The following is a 21,640-nucleotide window of genomic DNA, read 5'->3' as shown; positions in this document are numbered from 1 at the left end:
AAGATTCGTTCAAAATGAATGAATCGTTCATGAACGACCCATCACTAATTTACCCATTTAAATGTGTTTCTGAAACTAGTGATATTCTGCCGTTTGTCTTTGCTATGGGCACCATCAGCTGTTCCTACACACATGCAGCGAGTTGCAAAATAGTTCAACTTTTGCCGTTGTGTGGATTAATACTGAATATGTGTCATTGTTATTACTTGAGGTTAGCGTTAAGAGTAGGGTAATATGCTGGTGTTTAACTGCATTGCTTAATTGCATTCCTGCATTGGGCTCTCACATACTCTGCTACTTCATAGCCATAGTGGGCATTTCTCTGTCTCGCACTGAATACAGTCGACCAATCACAGCAGATTGTCATCGGTCCAATCAGCGCAAATTAGCTTCGTGCTAAGAAGGGGTTTGGTAACAAATGAATTGCTGAACAAATCACATGGCAGTCTTTGGGATAATTAAGTAAAATAAATGCATATTTTAAGACAGTAAAAGTGTTTTTTTTGCATGCATATCAGCCTGTTGTTGGAGACCCCCAAAACCAAAATATGACCTTTTAAAATGCAAAATAAGGGCTGTTTAAAACAGAGTTTTATGTATTTTCATCATAATTTTCCTTTTTTAAGAGAATGCTTCACTTAAAATATCACAGTAACAGAGGTGAAAAATAACAAATCTACTAGTTTATTCTAGATATTTTGCCTAAATGAGAGCGAGAGGAATCGTGCCTTAATCCATAAGAGAAAGTGACATAACTTGGTGCAAGTCTCATGCTTTGCTTTATGCATTCATTGTTGTCTTTTTATAACAAAAGTAACAGTTGACCAGAACGGGACATACGTTTAAAAAAAAAAAAAAAGTTATTAACTGAAATTACAAATAATACAGAAAATATATGCATATTCATCCAAACAATCATGAATATGACATTGGGCATAAAACTCTGTCAAGTTCTTAAATGTCTTTCACTGAGGGTAGGAGTTCCTTAACATGAGAGGTCAAATACACTCCATCATGCTTCTCTAAAGGATGATATTTTGATGGAAGATGTAACAATGTGTATGTCACATGATGATAGTAATGTATCTCATAATTATAATCCATAAGAAGCAACACCTATTGCATTCATAATGCAGCCATTGGACCTTGGCTTTGGAACTGCAGACATTGGTCCAGATTCTGCTATTTAATCACTGCTTTTTTATTTTATGAATGAATGCTGTTATTAGTATAGAATTTCCAAGACTTCAGTATTAGGAGACTGGAATTAGTTGATACTGAATGATTCATGTGTATTTTGCAGAGAAAGTGTGTACCGTTAGTTCATAGTTCGTTTTCTTTTCAGCTTAGTCCCTTTATAAATGTGAGGACCGCGCAGCGTAATGAACAGCCAACTTATCCAGTATATGTTTTACGCAGCTGATGCCCTCGCAAAAATCATTTTTGGAAAAAAAAAAATAAATAAATAAATAAATATATATATATATATATATATATATATATATATATATATATATATATATATATATATATATATATACACATATATACATATATATATATATATATATATATATATGTATATATGTGTATATATATATATATATATATATATATATATATATATATACACATATATACATATATATATATATATATATACACATATATACATATATATATATATATATATATATATATATATATATATATATATATATGTATATATGTGTATATATATATATATATATATATATATATATATATATATATATATATATACACATATATACATATATATATATATATATATATATATATATACACATATATACATATATATATATATATATGTATATATGTGTATATATATATATATATATATATATATATATATATATATATATATATATATATATACACATATATACATATATATATATATATATATATATATATATATACACATATATACATATATATATATATATATATATATATATATATATATATATATATATATATATATATATATACATACATAAATAAATATATATATACATATATATATACATAAATAAATATATATATACATATATATATACATAAATAAATATATATATACATAAATAACTGTTTCATTACTTTGTTTCAGTGACCTATAAACAAACCATTTGTGCTTCAGAACAGAACCCAAATATGGCTTGTGATCTGTAAGTAACTCAGCTCTCCTTTCCTCTTATAGAATTTCTTTACACCAAATGAATGCTGAAAGCTTCTTTTTCTATTTGAGCATAATTACGCTTACTGGATGTGTTACGAATGCAGGGGCGGTTTTTGTGTATAGCAGAGTATGACAATTGCCATTCCCGATCATTCTGAGTTCAAAACATGGAGAAGCTCATTAAAGAAAATCCCAACATTTTTAGAACAGAAATAAACATTGCTGAGTAGAGCTTACCAACGGGGACATTCATGATAGCAGAGTCTGTCATGATGAGCACCTGCTGTAATGTTAACTTCTCTGATTGGATCCTTATTTGGGATTGTTTTCAGCACAAATTTTACCTGAGCTTTGGTCATTAAAATGTTGATTTTCATTAGTGCAGAGGTAATGATTAATACTATTCAGTTATACAGTTTCTAATTAGACTACTGCATCAATTATTATCTGTTGATTATGATTTGCAAAGACAAGGTTCAGTGTGAATTTTATGAATCATGCAATTTAAGTGAAACATGAGATTATCTTTCAGGAATTTTACTGCATACACTGTATCGGTGTACTGCAAATTTGCCATAAACCCTTTTTTGTGAAACTGCTACTGTGCGAATGCAATCATTTTCTCTTCTCCTGAGGGAAGGATAAGGCTCAATCCCATTTCTATCCCTTTTCCCAATGCTTTTGTTGTGTGCATTCATGGAAAGTGGTAGGGGTGTCTGTTCTATTTTGGTTGGAGGGCTAGGGGAAGGGGGATGGGCCAGATAGCCCTTCAAATGAAGATTTATCAAAAGTCCACCTCAAATGAAAGCTTATTGGAAATGTCATTGAAATGGAAGCATTTTTGTGACACAAATAAGGATTAACTCAAATTGTGTTCACATTTACTGTCCTGTTCTTCAAATAAACATTTTAAATGAATGAGTAAATTGCTATGAACAAATCAATTGGTTTAATAATGTTACACTGACTACATCAGGTGTTCTCAACTGGTTTGGCCATGGGACCCACATTTTTACATGGTCATCAAGCTGCGACACAAATTTTTAGGAACTAGAAAACAATTTTAGCAATTATAATTAGTATTTATTTGTTAACTTACACAAGTAGTGACAGATAAATCATAAGAAAATCACCAAGACTTACAAATAAACAATATTTTATTGCTGTCATTTAGAGAATGTATCAAATTATAGAAATATTACAAAGTAAAAACGACAAATACTGTAAACAGTGGTAGGGTAAGGAAAGGTTCAGTTACCATGAACTGAACTGTTTATAAAACATGTTTGGTTTCTAAATGTCGTTTTAATTTAGGTTTCGTGCTCTCTTGTGAGAGCACCTGGCTACTTATGACACACTGAGGCTTTAAGTCTTTTTGTCGTAAGTATATGTAAATCCATACATATTCAGGGTCGTACTTGCGCTTCGGCATACTTGATACTTTAATAATTAAATGAAATTTCACATGTCAAATGGTAGGGTTGTCATGAACGCATTTCAAAATAAAAGTCAAAACAAGTTAAAAATGAAACTTTTGTTGTTTTTTAACCACACTCCGCGACCCACCAGTTGAGAAACACTGGACTACATGACCACATCAAATCCGGAGACTAAGTCATCAGAAATAAAAGTCCAGTGGCAGCTGAGCTATAGTTGTTTAAAGCTAGCGAAGAAGCTGCTGAAAAGTACTTTCTGTAAGAATTTTGTAATCATAATAAAGGAATATAAACTCTAAGGAGTGGTGCATTTTGCTGCTTTCAGTTTTGTGTGGTGACAGATTTTGTCATTATTACTGTATCTCGTATTAATGAAAATAAATTTGAGTTATAATTTAGTGATCAGTTGAACAATATCCGCCCATGTGTTTACTTACTTTATGAAACTATAAAAAGGCCAGGATATGCATGTAAAAAATACTGAACTAAATAGAAGAACAACTTGTTTCCTGATAAGAGTGTAGCCTAATTCCTGGAACATCAGATAAGAGTGCATTTTTGACACTATGACTTTTAGAAATAAATCACTTTGCTGGACAGTTTATGAACAGCACAGCTGAAATTCCCTTAGCTACAGGGAAAAGACAACAAAAAGACTAAAACATTCAAAATAAGACCTGTTCTACCATCTCCTGGCTGCAGTGCGGTATTGCAAATAAGTGTAGTGCATGCTGAAATTCACCCATCTTTGTCGTTCCTATTAAACATTTTATTATGCGGAAAAATTGTAGTCTCACTGTGATTTGGCATGTCTGTGGCCAATATCAGAACCCAAATGATTGCAGTTTATTTGGTCAGAGTATTTATAAAGTATTCATAAGCTAACATTGATAATTTTTTCATACAATCATTATTTTTACTAGTACACTAATAACAGCATAGCTCTCTCCAAAAAGAAAATTGTCATAATTTACTTACTTCACTTGTTTAAAACCTAGCACTTTCTTCTGTTAAACCCAAAAGAAGATATTGACTGGTTTGAGTACTTCAGAAACTGCTAATATTTTCACACCGAACCATCTCCTGTGTTTACAGAGAATGGTCAAAATGTCTTCATGACAGAGGTCAGAGGAGAATGGATACACTGATTTAAACTGACAAAAAAACAAAGCTAAATATTCACTCAATACAACAGTTCTGCAGAAGTGCTCCTCTGAACGCACCACACGTCAAACGTTGAAGCAGGTGAATTACTTAAACAAGAACTCACCACCTTTGGGAGTCGCAGCATTGACGATTAGCCAACAAAACCACAGAGACCGTTTAATGATGTTGTGTCAAAGCCCCATTCACAATACCAGTATAAAGATACATTTGAAGTCAGAATTATGACCCCCTAAATTATTAGCCCGTTTATTGAGTGTCGTTTATCATTATGCAAATGAAGTGCCACATCTGCTGTGGACATACAGATTGGTATTGACCTCAGGATAATAGCTGCAATGTTCATCTTTGAAATGAAGCGCATGTATGAGTACCATTTAATTGTAGCGTTTTCCCTCCACAATTTTCATTTCAGCAGCAAGAAAACTCATTAGTAAGCGAATACGTTACTTAAGCAACCTCAAGGTGGGAACACTCACCAGCAACTTCATCAGAAGCAGTTACAGGGGCTTAAGGCAGCAAAATATTTTCAGCAGTACTAAATAGGCCTAGCTGGGTAAAGTAGCAGGTGGACGTGCATGACATATACTGTAAATGGATCACATTCTGGAATACAAGCATATGAGCACATTTAATATTGAGCATATTTAATATTTCAGACACTAACAGTTCTCATTGAAAACACATTTATTACAAAGCTCAATAAGGAAAGAGAACAGATAAAATATTTACATAAAGACAAGACAACATATAAAAAACAGCAACATTCAACAATGTTGTGTAACAATGTTATGACATTATAAAAATGCTTAAAATTAAACTGTTAGATTGCTAGTTTTTCATTTAAGCCAAACAAAACAGGCTTTTGCATTACAGTATGAACTTTACCCTTATGATTATATTCATTAAAACAATATGTAACAGCACATTAATCTTCATCGTCAGAGTCTGAATCGAGTGCGTAGGTCACAGGTTTAGTGGTGCGGGCAGCTCGGCTCCTGGGGGCTGCAGAGACCACCACCTTCTCAGTCTCTTCCAACTGAAAGCTTTCATCATCCTCCCAGCTTTTTGCTTTCTGAAATCAGAAATTAAATCAGAATGCTATTACAAACTTTTTTTTTTGCTTATAACCCTGATCGTTAATACTGACCATTAAATTGCATTAGCTAATGTTTCCTAAACAGTTTAACATACTGAATGCTACATCTAATTGCTTTTAGTTTGTACAATAGTCCCATAACGTGGTTCACCTTTCGCAGATTTTTTTAGTGCAATTTTAGCCCCTTTCACACATACAGACCTTTGTTGTATGTGTGAACAGGTCCTTTTTGAAAATACCGGTAAATTCGTTCTGGCTATTTTCCGGAAAGAGAAGTTGTAACATTACGGGCAATTTGCCGGAATGCTGCGCTGTGTGAATGCAGAAGGAAGATTACCGTAATAAGCGCGTGCACGTCTAGAACGTGCTGACGTGAGACGTCTGCTTTAGCCAATCACAACAGTCAAGACGCATTTACGTCCGCGCGGTTTGTGAGAATAAAAACCTTTGAATATTTTTCCAGACACAATTAGCTACTAGAAGTTAGTCAGATCACGTTTATATGTTCTTCTTAATGCCAACTGTGTAAATAATCATCGATGAGATGCTTATGATAAGCCGTTGTTTGTTTACCTTCAAGCTTTGGGTGTGCCTGTGAAACAGCCTATGAGCGCCTGCACACGCACATATTAAGAACATCTCGACATGCGAAAGTGATCCTGCGAAAGTTGTTCACAATATTGATCATCCACAGAGTTTGTAATTTAGTCAAATGTTTACAAATACAAGCGCAGCCGTTTAAAGCTCATATGTGGTGAATGATGTCAGAATTTACAGGTATTTTGGAATGGATGTGTGAATGCTCTTTTCCGGAAAATTTCCGTAACGTCCTCGCCTGTGTGAACATCGCTTTTTTGAAAATACCGGTAAAGTCGTTCCGGAAATTTTCCAGATATTTACCAGTATTACAGTGTGAAAGGGGCTAAAGTCATGCTTTGTTTTTACAGTGTATTGTGTTCTGCGTCCTGATTGGCTATAAACCATTGTCAATCAATCTCCTCAGGGTATGTGCAGGAATCCTAAAAGAAATTAATACCTTAAGATTTTTTAAAGACCTCAGAATATTTTAAGACCTCATCACCACTTCGAGTTCTAATGACAGTTTGTAGCTACACCATGGCTAATACGTGGTTAAAGGTTTGATAACCTTTAACTTAATAAACAGTAAATAATTGGAGCACAACCATGCAACAGAACTCTAAAAAGCTTGGTAGAAACAAACTTTGAAAGAATAAATTACATGGTTGTTTTCAGCGACAGGTTTCAGCCATTGTTTAAACTTGTCGTTTTCCAACCACGAGTATGCAAACTTGCATTTGCCCATTTTGCTGTTTTTTTTGCTCTATAGCAGGGCTATTCAATTATATTGTCATGGGGGCAGTTCATTAAAAATCATTCCTTATGAGAGGTCGAAGAGATGACTTGCAATATGAGTGATGACACAACAGCAAATAAGAGTCCTAATGTTGTATTTTTGCTCCTTAACACAGCCACGTTGGATTTTTCTACATTAAAATGTTAATATATTGTCTTTAAGCACAACATCTCTGCATTGTACAATGTGGCTTTTGTTTTTAAGCAGTGCATTGCTGAAGTAGGCTTCTTCTACATTCAGACACATTCATATGTTATGTTTTGAAATGCGTAACAATTATAAATGTAACAATTATAGATTTTGGCTATACGATTAAATGGTCTGAAGAATAATCATGGTTTCATGGTAATGTCTAATGTAAATTGTTGGGTTAATCATTTTAATAATTTGTCTATGTCTTTTGTTTACATTGCACTGAAAGCCACGCACAACTCTCACTGCTACGGCGTGAGATGTTTTCTACTCGGGGAGTCTTTAGTCTGCGCGCATGTTGGCATATATTCTTACATTAGAAATAATGAACTTGCGATATGTGAACGGCCCGCTGCTATAGTTAATCCAGTGTGTGTGTGTGTGTGTGTGTGCGCGTATTAGCCATGGTGTAGCTATAAACTCTGAAATTTAAACTAGCGCAGAGGTACATAACTTTTAGTAACTTTTAGTAGCAACCGTTTCGTTTTGTGCAACAGAAACACAGCATTGAGAAGCTTTTAAGCTTAAGTATCCAAATGTTTTTGGCTGCTCGCACATTTCACTTCATGTTATGTGACTCACGCTTTGCGCAAGCTTTAACTGCACCTCATGCTGTATTGAACAGATGCACGTCACTTCATAACTATAGCAGCCGTATTTCGACTGAAATAAATTTATTTTTGATGTCTTGATCACACTATTTGGAGGGCTGGAACAAACTGTTTGGTCAGTGGGCCGCCAATTGAATAGCCCTGATCTATGGTTTTACTACATGTGGAGAGCATCACATCACCTTCCTGAGTTTGTCGCAAATTACTTGACATCACCTGGACAGAGGAGCTTGGCCGGATGCACACGGCTTGAACCAATCGAGGAAAAGAAATGCATTTATGCTTTTTTGGAGTCAAACACTTTGGACAACGCTTAATTGCGTTTTTCGAGGTCTAAAATTTTGTTTAAGACTTTAATACCTTTTAAAAAGTGTCTTAATTTTCTTTTAAAGACTTTAAATACTTTAGGACCCCGCGGACACCCTGCTCATTGTGCAGTGTCTCCTGTACAGTACAGAATGTAATTTGTTAAAGTATTCCAAATTGACATTAATCTGATTGTTAGCAGTGTAACTCTACTGTATTTTTGCGCTGTACTGTATGTTTGAAAGTTCCCCCCAACAAACCCCATAATGTCGACAAAACATTCTCCACTGTCAAGGGCACCCTCGGCAGCACCCAAAAGGCAGAGGAAGATGCTAACCATTGCACGAAGTTGGACTTCTGGAAGGAAGGCAGAAGTAACGCGAGTGTTTAAACAAGAGAGAAAAGTGTGAAAAGGTTAATGCCTATCTAAGAACAGTGTAGTGAGGGGTTTTAAAAAATCTATAATAATTGTAAAAAATAAAGCAGACAACTTTGTGAATTTCACCTATTGTGGGCTATTTTTAGAACGCAACTCATGCAATTAACAAGGCACCACCGTATTTACAAATATTTAAATACACATCAGCATATCGGTTTTAACTCTGAGTTTCTGTTTTGACTTGGTTTAATCACATTTACTCTTCATTATTTGTGTAAGTAAATTAGAACCATCTCATAACACAGATATTTAAACCTTCACAGAAAAAGGTATTTTATTTAATAAAATTCTAATAAATTTTCTCCTTTTTTTTTTGCATTTCAAATGACATGATTACAGTACACTTGAGTTGAATAAGAGTTTTAACAGTTGTAAAGTAAAGAAGGTCACGTACCTTTCCAGCAGTGCTCTTGCCCTTGAGGCGGGACATGAGATTGCCGCTGTCAGAGTCGGAGCTGTCTGATTGGTCACTGCTCAGCACACTCTTCCTCTTCTTGGCTTGTTTCTTCGCGACTGCAGGGCCTGCGCTGTCCGAGTCGCTGGACAATGGCTTGACAGCAGTTGGCTTTTTGACAACTTTGGACTTCTTAGGGCTTGCCTTGGAGAGCACGTCAAGGATCGAAGGCTGTTTTGAATCTAGAAAGATGAACCAATGGTGATTTAGTAATAAAACAGTCCATTTATTGAACACATAACCTCAAGGAACAATAAACATTCTGCAAAAGAGTAACATTCTAGTACCAGCTGCTTTCTTCTTTGAAACGGCACTTGTCTTCTTGGCAGGAGGTTTTTTGGCAGCTCCTTCAGCAGATTTCTTCACAGGTTTAGGAGCCGGCTCTTGACTGGCTTCAGAATGAGCTAGATTAACAGGTAAAGTTGTAAATCAGCTGCAAGGTGATCACATTACGCTAAAGTAAGAAAATTCTGTGATTGGGAGAGCAAAACATAATTCTGGATAAAAGGAAAATCAAAACTTTAAAATGGTGACCATGATGCATGTACGCATGCACAAAATAAAAACAACTAATAGTCATATATGCATTTTGCTAGAGGTTCTGACAAAATTTTAAATGCTGCATTCCATTTTTAAATCAGACTATGGCTTAATTAGCCAAATCACAAACTTAGCACTCAGAGAAAAATAAAAAAATACATTAAAAAAAAAAATAATAAAATTGCCTCAACTGCATGCACTCAACCGAGGAAACCATCAGTTTAAATCATAAGTCTTAACTCATTCACAATACCAGACCTTGTTAAAAGAAGCAGATTTCAAAATATGAATGAATATAAATACGCTACTCACATCTGCCCAAACTAATAACAAAATGTAAGTGATCAATTTAGGAGCAACAATGAACCATTGTTTACCTGAGGCTAAACAAAGCATATATCTTCTTGTGACAAACAGCCACATGCCAAAAAGAAAGGACAAGCTCTACTTTGTCCTTTTTTATTGCTTATGAGGCTGTTTGCATGTTGCGTCTTTAGAAAACTTTACTAGGCCCGATCCCAATTTTACCCCCTTAGCCCTTCCCCTTGCTATGGAAAGGGGGTAGGGGTGAGACAATTCTCTACAGCTTGAAGGTGTAGGACTAAAGGAAAGTGGTAGATAGCCCTACGAACTGAGATTTTTCAGGATCCAACTAGAAACCATGGAGTAAAAAAATATCCCAGAATACACCAGCCACAACAACAGGATAGCTGCACCCGAAAATCATTCACAAATTAGTATTTTTCTTCATTTTTACAACAAGTATGTTTTAATATATTCATAACAGCATTTGTGTTTTACCATCGTACTTAAAAAAATAATAAAGCTACATTTTGCCATCTATAATCCATAATAACTCCTGTATAGCAGTCCCACAACATTCTGTCCCAAGGGGCAAGGGTACAAAAATAGAATTAGGATTTGGCCAAAGTGCGTCTTAAACTTGGTTGCATAAATGTAATCGTTAGACTCACTACACAGAAACTTCAACTTTTAAAGATCACCTGTGCAGCTCTAGCTGTGGGTGGTGAGGTACTTACAGCTAGACTTGCTGCTGGCTTCTGGTTTCTCTGCCTTTGCTTTGGCAACTTTTGTTGGGGCTTTTTTCCTGAAAGAAGGAAGGAGAGTTTTAGAAGTCAATATGGAGAGCACGTCGTCTCTGTGAAGTGAAAAGGAAGTGATGTCTCACACAACAGGTGGAGGAGGAGAGTCCACATCACTGTCAGGTGCAGCACTGGGTTCTGGATTGAAAGACTCGTCGTCGTCCTCAATAGCAGCACGCTTCGGTTTACTGCTCTTCGTAAAGTCATCAAATTCATCCTCACTGCTTGACAGACTGTACTTCTTTTCAACAGCAGCTACAAGAACACAAAATGTATTAGCGTGGAGTTCCTAAAATTGATTGTGTTGGTTTACCGTAATTTAATGTTTAATAAATTGATATCTATCCCCTGCATTAAAGCTGCAACCCATGCGTTTTTCCATTTGATTGAAATGTGCAGTTTATCAATGATGATTAATTCTAATAACTGGCAATTAGTCAAATTTAACAATGCAAATTAATGTTATACTTATTCTGAAATTGTCTTATCCACACTAGCATTATGTCGCTGAACTGAAGCCTGATTTATACTACTGTATCAGGTAATGTAAAGGCCAAAGTTGAGTTTTCGCCAGAAAGATGCTACTATAGAAATAGCTCAAACTTGCATGTATTCAAGGAAGAGGCAGGAACTGCTAAATATTTGACAATTTTAATCATAATGTAAACAAAAAAAGTCTCCATCTTGAATTGTCAAGGAGCTTTGTGCTTTAAGCTTTTGTTTTTTCCTATCTAACATAAACAAATACCTGCAATTTGGTGCAGTTGCTGACTTTGATCGTGCAAACATGTTGAAGGCTTCCATTGACATGTATAATAAAGCATTACAGTTTAAACACATGTATTAATAACAATCCCAATAACATTCCTGTATGAGGGATAAGTACGAGTATTATTATCCTCACCTCTGCGTTCTCTCTTTTCTCTTGGGGCTGTTTCCTCAGACATCAACTCTAGGTCAGAATCAGACTCTCCCTCATCAGAAGACCATGGGTTCTTCTTCTGGACTGGTTTAAAAGTAAGGGTGGTCTGCTTTCCTGACTTTGAGCCTAATTTTTTTTTTTTAAGAGACAAAACAAAAGCCTGATCAGAGATTGAAGACACCATGCACTGACCTAAGAATTCCTTTTAAAACTGCACTTGACCTACAATGGTCTTTAATACTGTTAACCAACAGTAAATGTTTCTGTGATGTAAAATTTCCCTTTATCTACATTAATGGTAATACTCAAGCATGACAGGGCTGAGAGAAATGTGTTATCAAAAGTTAGTTGGAAAGTTAAGAGGTCTGAACAGAGACCAACTTTGAGAGCCACAAACATTTACAATGCTACCTTTGTCTTTGGTTGGCTCTTTCTTGATCTTCTTTGTAAGTCTTGCAGCCAATCCCACCCCAGTGCCATCAGCTGCTGCGTCTGCCTCATCATCAAACTCCATCTTCATTACCAAACCAGCCTCTTTCTAAAAAACACAAATATTCCCTCAGTATCTGCTAATTTATATACAACCATCACCTTTGAAAGCTGATTGAATATGGTTGTAAAAAAGTGATCCCACATATTTCAACTGAACTGTTGGGAGGTCTGCAAGAAAGATAAAATATCAGTCAGTAGACACGAAGCTTAAATTGCTAACTTCTGAGCTTACTTAACGAGATTATGAACCATTGCACCCACAAGAAACTAGTAGACCTACGGCTTCACACATGCAAACACAGAATGTGAGAATGCACTACATTTAAATTCTTAGTTTTCAGTTTCTTCAGTTTAGTGGGAACAGCAAAAGGTCAATCAATCATCATGAAATCATTCAATCAATCAGCATAAAATGATAGAAATAAATAAAATAGAAAATGCTTGGTACATGGTAGACTTGATTAGTTTAAGATTTGAAATTATCACATATGAAAGTAGAGAGCTGTTGTTTTAAGAGAATCACACATACAATGCATTTAAAAATGGCTTAATATTATTAATACATTGTAAAATTGATATGTCTCTGCTAAGACGATAAGCTATAGATGCTAGTCATAAAATGTTCTCTCTGACAAATAAGCATTTCGCTTATACAGTGGTTGGTATAAGGCACACCTGTCCAACTGCTCGTTAATGCAAATTTCTAATCAGCCAATCACATGAGAGCAACTCAATGCACTTAGGCATGTAGACATGGTCAAGACGATCTGCTGCAGCTCAAACAGAGCATCAGAATAGGAAAGCTAAAATGTTGCTTGAAAGTTGATTTAAGTCACTTTGAACATGGCATGTTTGTTGGTGTCAGATGGACTATTCTGAGTATTTCAGAAACTGCTCATCTACTGGAATTTTCACGCACAACCATCTCTAAGGTTTGCAGAGAATGGTCAAAAAAAAAAAAAAAGAAAATATCCAGTGATTGGCAGTTCTGTGGGTGCAAGAGCCTTGTTGATGCCAGAGAAGAATGGCCAGACTGGTTCGAGCTGACAGAAAGGCAACAGTAACTCAAATAACCACTCGGTAAAACTGAGGTCTGCAGAAGAGCATCTCTGAACACACATCACGTCAAACATTGTGACGGATAAACTACAGCAGCAGAAGACCAAACCAAAGCCACTTCTGTGAGATAAGAACAGGAAACTAAGGCTACAGTTCACAGGCTCACCAAAATTGGACAATAGAAGATTGGCAAAACGTTGCCTAGTCTGATTTTTGCAGCAACATTCAGATGGTAGAGTCAGAATCAGTAAGGTCAGCCATCTTCTGATGGCTACTTCCAGCAGGATAGTGCGCCATGTCAAAGCTCTAATCATCTCAGACTGGTTTCTTGAACATGACAGTGAGTTCACTGTACTCAAATGGCCTCCACAGTCACCAGACCTCAATCCAATAGAGCACCTTTGGAATGTGGTAGAACGGGATATTCGCATCACGGATGTGCAGCCGACAAATCTGCAGCAACTGTGTGATACCACCAAGTCAATATGGACCAAAATCTCTGAGGAATATTTCCAGTATCTTGTTGAATCTATGCCACGAAGGATTAAGATCTGAAGGCAAAAGGGGGTCTAACCCGGTACTAGTAGAGTGTACCTAATAAAGTGGCCACGGAGTAGTTTGTAACGGACACCTTTTTACAGGCATGTCATGATACATCCCTGGATGATTTTCTTTTGATATCTCGTACGTCTCAGTTTGAGAATGAGATCTATTGATATAATGGACCAAACGCAGCGATTATACCATATATTGTGAATTAACCTGTGATTTCCAGCCCTTTAACTATGATAAGATCCTTCCTAATTTGCAACTTTCTCAGTCTCTGTATTTGTTTTGTTGAGAAGAAATAGTATATTTAGATATTCATCTAAATGTTACTTGCCAACATCCTTGCAACATCAGAATGTAAAATCTCGACTAATGGTAGTACTTTAAAAGTTTTACCAACGCTACTAGAGGACCACTTAAGGTGCCACACACGTCATCTCATTCCACACACATACCTTCGATCCTTTGCCTCGCTCTTTTTTTACAGCCTGGACCTTCATGGTGCTGGTGATGCGGGGGATAACTCTGCGGCCTTGCGGTGTAGGCATGGTCTCGTTCTTTACCTTGACCACTTTTGGTTTGCCCACTTTACCCTTCACCAGGGGCATTGCATTCTGTGCCTCCTTCTCTTTCTGTTCCACACGCTATAAACAAATACAGAAAAACTTTAGTGAGGTCATAAATCATTAAATCAATAGGTGATACAGGTTTGTCTAAAACACACAACTTAAATGCATCTAGATTTTATCTCATGCACATATCCATATCGGAGGTTGCGGTAACCGAATGATTTCCGTCATTGACAGATTTTTTTTCAGCAGTGACGGAAAAATCTGGAGGTGATCCGACATTGACAGATTATGGTGAGGGATCTATTGTAATTAGTTGCTAACTATAATTCCCACTCCTGTCCAGCTGATGGCGGTTGTCCTTGTTTTGTCTCCCCTTGTCACCGCTGCCTAGTTGCAAAAACAGACAAACCTGCCAACACTCCCGTTTTTCCCAGGAGTCTCCCGTATTTCAGACCCATCTCCCGTATCGTTCTATCTCCCGGAAAACTCCCGAAATTCCACCATCTCCCCCCGCTCTTCAGCTTTTTGGTACAGTCCCCATGCGCACCGAACACAACGCGCAACAGTCTCCATACCTGCTTCGCGCCTTTCAGTTTGCGCACCACACCTACCCCTCCCGCTCTTCACTAGCTAAAGTGGCTCTAGTAATTCTGGTCTCCAGTGTGGCAGCAGAATGCGGCTTCAGCCTCCGTTGTCTAGGAGAAGTCAGTCGACTTTCCGAGGCAAAGACGAAAATGACAATTGCCTTTGCATCAGTCTCCCTTGATGCACTTGATTACGCACAGGCAAGCACCCAGTTCAGTTTGACGCAGAAGGAAGATGAGTTAAGGCATATAAGAGTTTTTGTTAGTTTGTGAAATAAATGAATAATTTAGCCTATATGCTCGTCGTGCAAGTTCATTATTAAAATATGAATGAAAAAAGCGATTAGAAAATATGCTAATTAAATGACAGTCAATAATAGGTTTTGACGGAATTTTTACAACCCTATCCGTCAAAATGACGAACAATGAGAAAGTCTGACGCGACCTCTGATCCATATATACCCCACATCATTTTCTACAAATGCGTATCCACCAAAAACAAATGAATATGATCAATGTCATCTTTACCTCCAGCTCCTCAGTAAAAGCTGCCAGATCTTCTTTCCACAGATCAGCAGGGGCCTTCATCTTGAGTGTGTTCAACTCAGTCATCTGAAAACATGTGTACATTTTAACTCAACCTCTATGCTGAAGCACCAGTTTCTATGACCTATCAGCTTTATTTAAATTTTTATTTTCTCCTGTAAATCATCAGTTTTTTAAGTTTTTTATATTTTACTAATATTCATCAAATGTGAAGGAGTACATGTCTGAGTATATACACTGTACATACAAAAAAATTGTCTTTAACATCTAGTCAATACATTTTACTAATTCATTTAATTTACAGAAAGGCTATTCTATTAATATACATAATATCAGAACACCGTCATAACTTTGTTTTTTGTTGTAATATTCTAAAATGTGTATTAAATGTAGATGGAAACATAACAAACAGTTACCTTTGCATCTCTCTGCTTGCACAACTCATCTTTCTTTTCTTTGGTTAGGTACCACATGGGCATGCTGAGCAGATAGTTATAATCAGGGCCAGACGTGTCCTCTTTCTCCTTTTCATCATCATCCTCAGCATCCTCTTCTTCTTCCTGCCAAACACAGTGAAAATGATAGGTACGCAGGTAACAGCCAAAAGGGAGAAAACAAAAGCATTTAATTTGACTGCAGTCACGTACCTTCTCCTGAGCATCTTTCCATGCTTTAACAGGGTCCGAGTCGTAGCCCATCTGCTGAAGCATGCGGATCAGCTCTTTTTTTGGTTTGTTTTCTAGAAATGATAAAGATGAAGAGCTTCTTAATCAGTGACCTAAATTAATATTCTGGCCCAACCCAATTACTTTGCTAGGTGAATTACCCCTATGTTTTATTAAAGGTGCAGTATGCAAGGTTTTGGCTTCTCTAAAGCTTAAAAATACCATATGTTTGCAGATATTTTAGAGACATGCTAAGTGAATATTCAAGCATTGTTTTTCAGAAAAACAAGTCAGTTGTTCTGCTTGGAAATTGGATCATTGTCATAGCAGTTTAAGCTGTTGTTCAACTACAATGTCAAAGAAAAAGAAACCATTTCTAAAATGGAAATTTCAGGTGTCGTTGTCTATGATGATTAGGACGAAAGTCCAATCAACATGGAAAATATTCCTTTTATTGCACGTGATCATGCATTGTTAGGACATTATGAATGCTCAATAGTCAGGCATGTTCGCTTATGTTGGTTCATGATGGCAACCAGTGTTTGCGTAGAGTCGTAGTCAGAGGGGCCAGGTGAAAAAACCAATGACTGTAAAAAATATGGACGAAACAACAGCGCCTTTTCCCCATTAAGCGATTTGAAGGCAAAACGCCTCATGATGGACACAAACTGGCGCAAAACTGCTGAAATTGGAGCCTGGGCATGCACAGAAGGGACTAGAGCTGCACGATTCTGGCTAAAATGAAAATCGTGATTTTTTTGCTTAAAATAAAAATTATGATTCTGTAGATGTAAAATAAAGCTTAATACGAGATTGTTTTTTCTCAAACATATGGTAAAACAACAATATTAATATTGTGTAGGTCTACTGATTTCTATAAATACTTATATTCTATTTATAATAATTTTGAATAATGTTGAATTATGTTTGAGATATAGGCCTATGCTTGCAATGTCATTGAGAACATTATTAGATCATTTAATTCACTGGTAAAATCAACATTATATAGGCTAGAGTAGGTATACGGACACTGTAAACATTTATTTTCATGCACAACTCTGTATTTGCTATGAAAGAAAAAAAACTTGTTGCAATCATAACTCTAAAATGGGATACGGTTATTTAAATGATGTGCATGCTTTCGGTTCTATCTTCACTGATAAGTGCTGTTTATACTTCACGCGCGGCTCTCAAACGATCACTCTGTGCCACAAACGGAATATTTACAACCATTACCTGTTACTCGCAGCATATGCAGGTTCTGTTTACTGAAGTAGACATGTGCGCGTCTATCATTAAGTAGGGCGCGCATCTATTATTGAGTACGGCGCGCACCCGCACAGTCAGAACTCACATCACGTGTGAGTTCCCGGCTGCAAATACATCATTATATGAAGACAAAAAAATTACATTTTTGGGTGAATTATACCTTATAAATACAGTGTGTGATTCTTTTAACATCATTTGGAGTGTCCATGTCGCTGAGCAACGTGTGTGAAGCAATGAAAAGACTCGTGCAGCCGCCTTTGCTTCTCTCCTGAACTTGAAAATACGATTGGCAGAAACGTAGAAATGCTGGATTAAGATCGTCTAGGGGGTCAAATTGAGATCGCGATCTTTTTTTGTTTGTGTAGCTCTAGAAGGGACTACTAGATGGAGCCAAAGCCACTGAATCTAGCTTCAATCAAACGCTTGTACGTCAAATTAACCACACCCCCCGAACTTCTTACCTGACCACCCATATCTGCATTATAATAAAGGCTTGCTAATAAAAATAAAAGCACTTACATTTTTCAAATTATACATTACATGTTTTTAAATGTGTGATGCAAGCTGTTATAATAATTTATTAAAAACTATCTTGGACTGCAGAAATTAACAATCTTTCATACACTTTAGCCTAAATTAGAAACAGCTAGGAGCACAAAAATATTTCTCTTGTTGGCATTTATTATCTTCCCAGGGGTAGAAATATCACTTGTAAAACATGAACAATAACATAACACATGCATTTTAGAAAGGTTTGTTTAATTACCAATCAACAGGACCCAAAATATACACATCATGGACAGCTATTTGCCATGCAGGGGTGGGGGGGGGGATCATGAATTTAAAGGATAAATACAGCAAGATTTCTAAATATCAACAGGCACTATATAAAAATAATCCTTGTCAATTTGTACAATAAACTTAGCAGTATTAATACATCAAGTGATGTCTATATGATATAGGCCTATCAGCTGCTGCAACATCACTTGTATATTATTCATCTTTTTTTGCCTCCGTTTTCATTTGGGTTATTCAATGTTTTTATGTCTGACAGATAAGAGTTTTTAATGTTTAAGGCATTTTCAAATAAAAAGCCAACGATACATGTATATAAATAATATATAACAGTTAAAGCTCTATTTTTTAGATAAAATTCTGTTTCTAGAACATTGATATTTTACAACAGCAAATTCAGTAGATTAATTCGACAACATGCCGAAACTCAATGTCAGAGACGTCCTGTTAATCAAGTTCAAATTATGTTACAGGAAATCAATGTGGACAAACAGGCTAACATTAGTTTAGTCTTTTTAACTGTTATTTCAGACCCATTAAGAGAATTACTGCTAGATAGCAATCATTTTTTTCCACTCCGTTTGAGGAGCCAGGCTTTATGACTTGTACTGCAACCAGCCCGCAGGGGGCAATCTAACAGCCAGCAATCAAAAGGAGGCGTGAGACACTTGGATAAAACCCTGTCCAGTGTTTTGAATTTAGACTGCAATACCCATTTCAACCACATAGGGTAAATTCCACATACTGCACCTTTAACACTTTACACTGTATTAGGATCTGGTAAAACGTACAGTATTGGTGTCATAAATGCTGAGGTAATACTGGAGATGCCCAGTAGAGAAAAAAAAAAAAAAAAAAAAAAAGCTTATCTTACCAATGACCAGTGTGCCCTGGATCTTCTCCAGAATGAATCGGGCTTGGTTGGAAAGTTTGGCACTTTCAGCTCCCAGCATTCCTACAAGCCAGTCTTTCCTGAGGACGTAGTATTTCATTCTGAGCTCAAAGAACTCCTTTAAGATGTCCTGAACAGACTCATACTTCTTCAGACTGCCCACATGATCAAATAACACCTGCATGAGATATGGACAGATTATTTTTTTAAGAATTGGACCAACAAGTGTAAATATATAAAACAAACAGAAAAAACAATGAAAGTGTAAAACAGGTTTACCATGGAGTTACAGGTCAGCAGGTTCTGGAGTTTAAAGACTTTGTGCAGTCCAGCTGCCTCTGCCTCTCTCAGGCGCTCCTCTGTCATCTTAACAACAAAACGCACTGTGGTGTCTGTATGATACTCCTTGTAGTCTGTGATCAGAGCAGGGACCTTCTCTGTGCCGTTCAGCATCACCTCCAACACATTCTCCTTATAGGTCTGATTTGAAAGGGAAAGAGGTCATCAATTTAACTACATCAGTATTTACGTTTTAATGCAATATCAGCAGCATTGGCTATATTTATGACAACTAAGTAATCAATATCAGGCCTTGAAATTAACCCTTTTGATTGGTAGCACGGGTGCTCCCAACTTAAAAAATGTAGGCGCATCAGTCAAAATTTAGTCGCACTCACCATTTATAAAGCACCGTTTTATACAAACATGTATTGCATTTGAAATCAACACTAATAAAACTTGAAGCCAATGGAAGTCTTTTATCCACTCTTCGAAAAGTGATAGTGAGTAAACATTCAGCACATGATCACTACTAAGATGAGTCATTATTTGTAACTTTAGATGCCATGGTTTCTAAAAGAAAATCTGTCAGTGTTATCTTCATTCTCATCTTCAGCGCTTTATAATTTTTTCACAGTAGTAGCTCTCCCTGTCATCCCAAGCCAGAAGGCGTTGACTGAGTGGTTGACAGCTGATAATAACCAATCCATTCGCGTTCAGTTCCAGAGCAGTGGGCCAATAAAAAGAGAGCGAAGGCGGGGCAAGCATAACAGACTTGGCTTTGTTTACTGCAGCAAGTTGACATGACAACTGTTTTAAACCATTCCTGAGCACAGCGTTTCGCGTTTTAAGTGCAAAGATGCATTCTGCGTAAATGTCTTCCGAATCCGCCCTGAATATATACACATGTACAATCAAAACTATTCTTTTATTGTCATGCATTGTAAAAAGAAAATGCAAACAACACTGATAAAGTCATGTTAGACCTTTCAATCTGATCAATGATAAACATTCGAAAATTCCTCCTTTAAACATTTGCCTTCAAATATTTCCTGAATAAAAACGTTATCTAACATAATTAAAAACACACATTGTATTAAAATATTGTATAGTTACAATATTCAATACATCTCTTATGAATAAAGATGTGCAAGTTCTGATTGACCAATTCTGCAACTTGTATGTACACCCTGGTTATGTCTATTTTCGAATTGGTCATTTATTTCCTTTCATTTACAAAAGCTGCATTATCTGCCTGTTCATCATCATTAAATCCCATATGGCTATGTATCCAACAAAAAATAACATATCTTTTCTTTAAAGTTCACTTTTTCTTTTAAGCAAAAAACAAACATAGGATGATCAGTTTTAAAAGATTAAGGCTTGTAAGCAGGACATTAAAAAAATCATTAAACATAGGAAACTGTTAAAAATGTATTGCTACCAAGATTAACCAACACCCCTAAAATATTTTGTTTGCAACTACCTCTTTGTATGCCTTTAAAAAAATGTCTCAATAAACTGTTAGGGTGATTATGATGATTAAAGGCCCAATCCCAACAAGCGTATGTTTTAATACATTCATAACTGCGTTCGTGTTTTACCATCATGCTTTAAAAAATAAAAAACGCAAACTTCCCCTATCTATAATCCATAATAACTCCTGTATAGCAGTACCACAACATTCTCACACTCGAATATTCTTTTAGAAAAGTCTAGTGGCTGGAAATGAGCTTTTTACATTGTCTTGTATAATGTTAATGTTGCTTTTAGTGTGTTTACATAGATGAATACGGCCACTGTGTAAATGCACAGTATCGTTACAATCTAATTGCCTCATTATATCGTTATGATAACATAATATATGCCTTAAGGAATTTCCTACAGATAAATACCAAAAAAATAAAGCAGAGTAACTACATCATCTGACCTCATATAAAGCAAGAGATCACGATGACATATGATGATGTGTGCAAGTGCTGTAGTGCTGCACTCATTCTTAGGGTTAAATGTTGAAACCCTTCCCCTTCACCCTCCATTTCAAGAGCCAAGGGGAAGGGGTACAAAAACAGA

The 21,640-nt window shown here is 36.1% G+C and overlaps 2 protein-coding genes across 3 annotated transcripts in view; one reads left to right on the top strand and one right to left on the bottom strand.

The window, feature by feature from the left end:
* The window catches only part of get4 (guided entry of tail-anchored proteins factor 4), a 707,996-nt gene that overhangs the window by 666,409 nt on the left and 19,947 nt on the right, over positions 1-21,640 (top strand). The gene's annotated exons all lie outside the window — the stretch shown is intronic.
* The window catches only part of top2a (DNA topoisomerase II alpha), a 51,816-nt gene continuing 35,318 nt past the window's right edge, over positions 5,143-21,640 (bottom strand). The window contains 13 exon segments of one of the 2 annotated variants that reach the window (NM_001310015.1): positions 5,143-5,899; positions 9,241-9,482; positions 9,588-9,704; positions 10,881-10,948; positions 11,030-11,198; positions 11,848-11,991; positions 12,277-12,403; positions 14,421-14,609; positions 15,650-15,733; positions 16,084-16,227; positions 16,315-16,406; positions 19,271-19,466; positions 19,568-19,768. In NM_001310015.1, coding sequence (NP_001296944.1) covers positions 5,753-5,899; positions 9,241-9,482; positions 9,588-9,704; positions 10,881-10,948; positions 11,030-11,198; positions 11,848-11,991; positions 12,277-12,403; positions 14,421-14,609; positions 15,650-15,733; positions 16,084-16,227; positions 16,315-16,406; positions 19,271-19,466; positions 19,568-19,768 — 1,920 coding nt within the window. In that variant the 3' untranslated portion in view covers positions 5,143-5,752. 2 annotated transcript variants of the gene reach the window in all.

The sequence above is a fragment of the Danio rerio genome, chromosome 12, assembly GCF_052040795.2.
Source record: "Danio rerio strain M-AB ecotype USA chromosome 12, GRCz13ab, whole genome shotgun sequence".
Lineage (NCBI taxonomy): Eukaryota > Metazoa > Chordata > Actinopteri > Cypriniformes > Danionidae > Danio > Danio rerio.
This window is presented reverse-complemented; position numbering and strand designations above follow the sequence as displayed.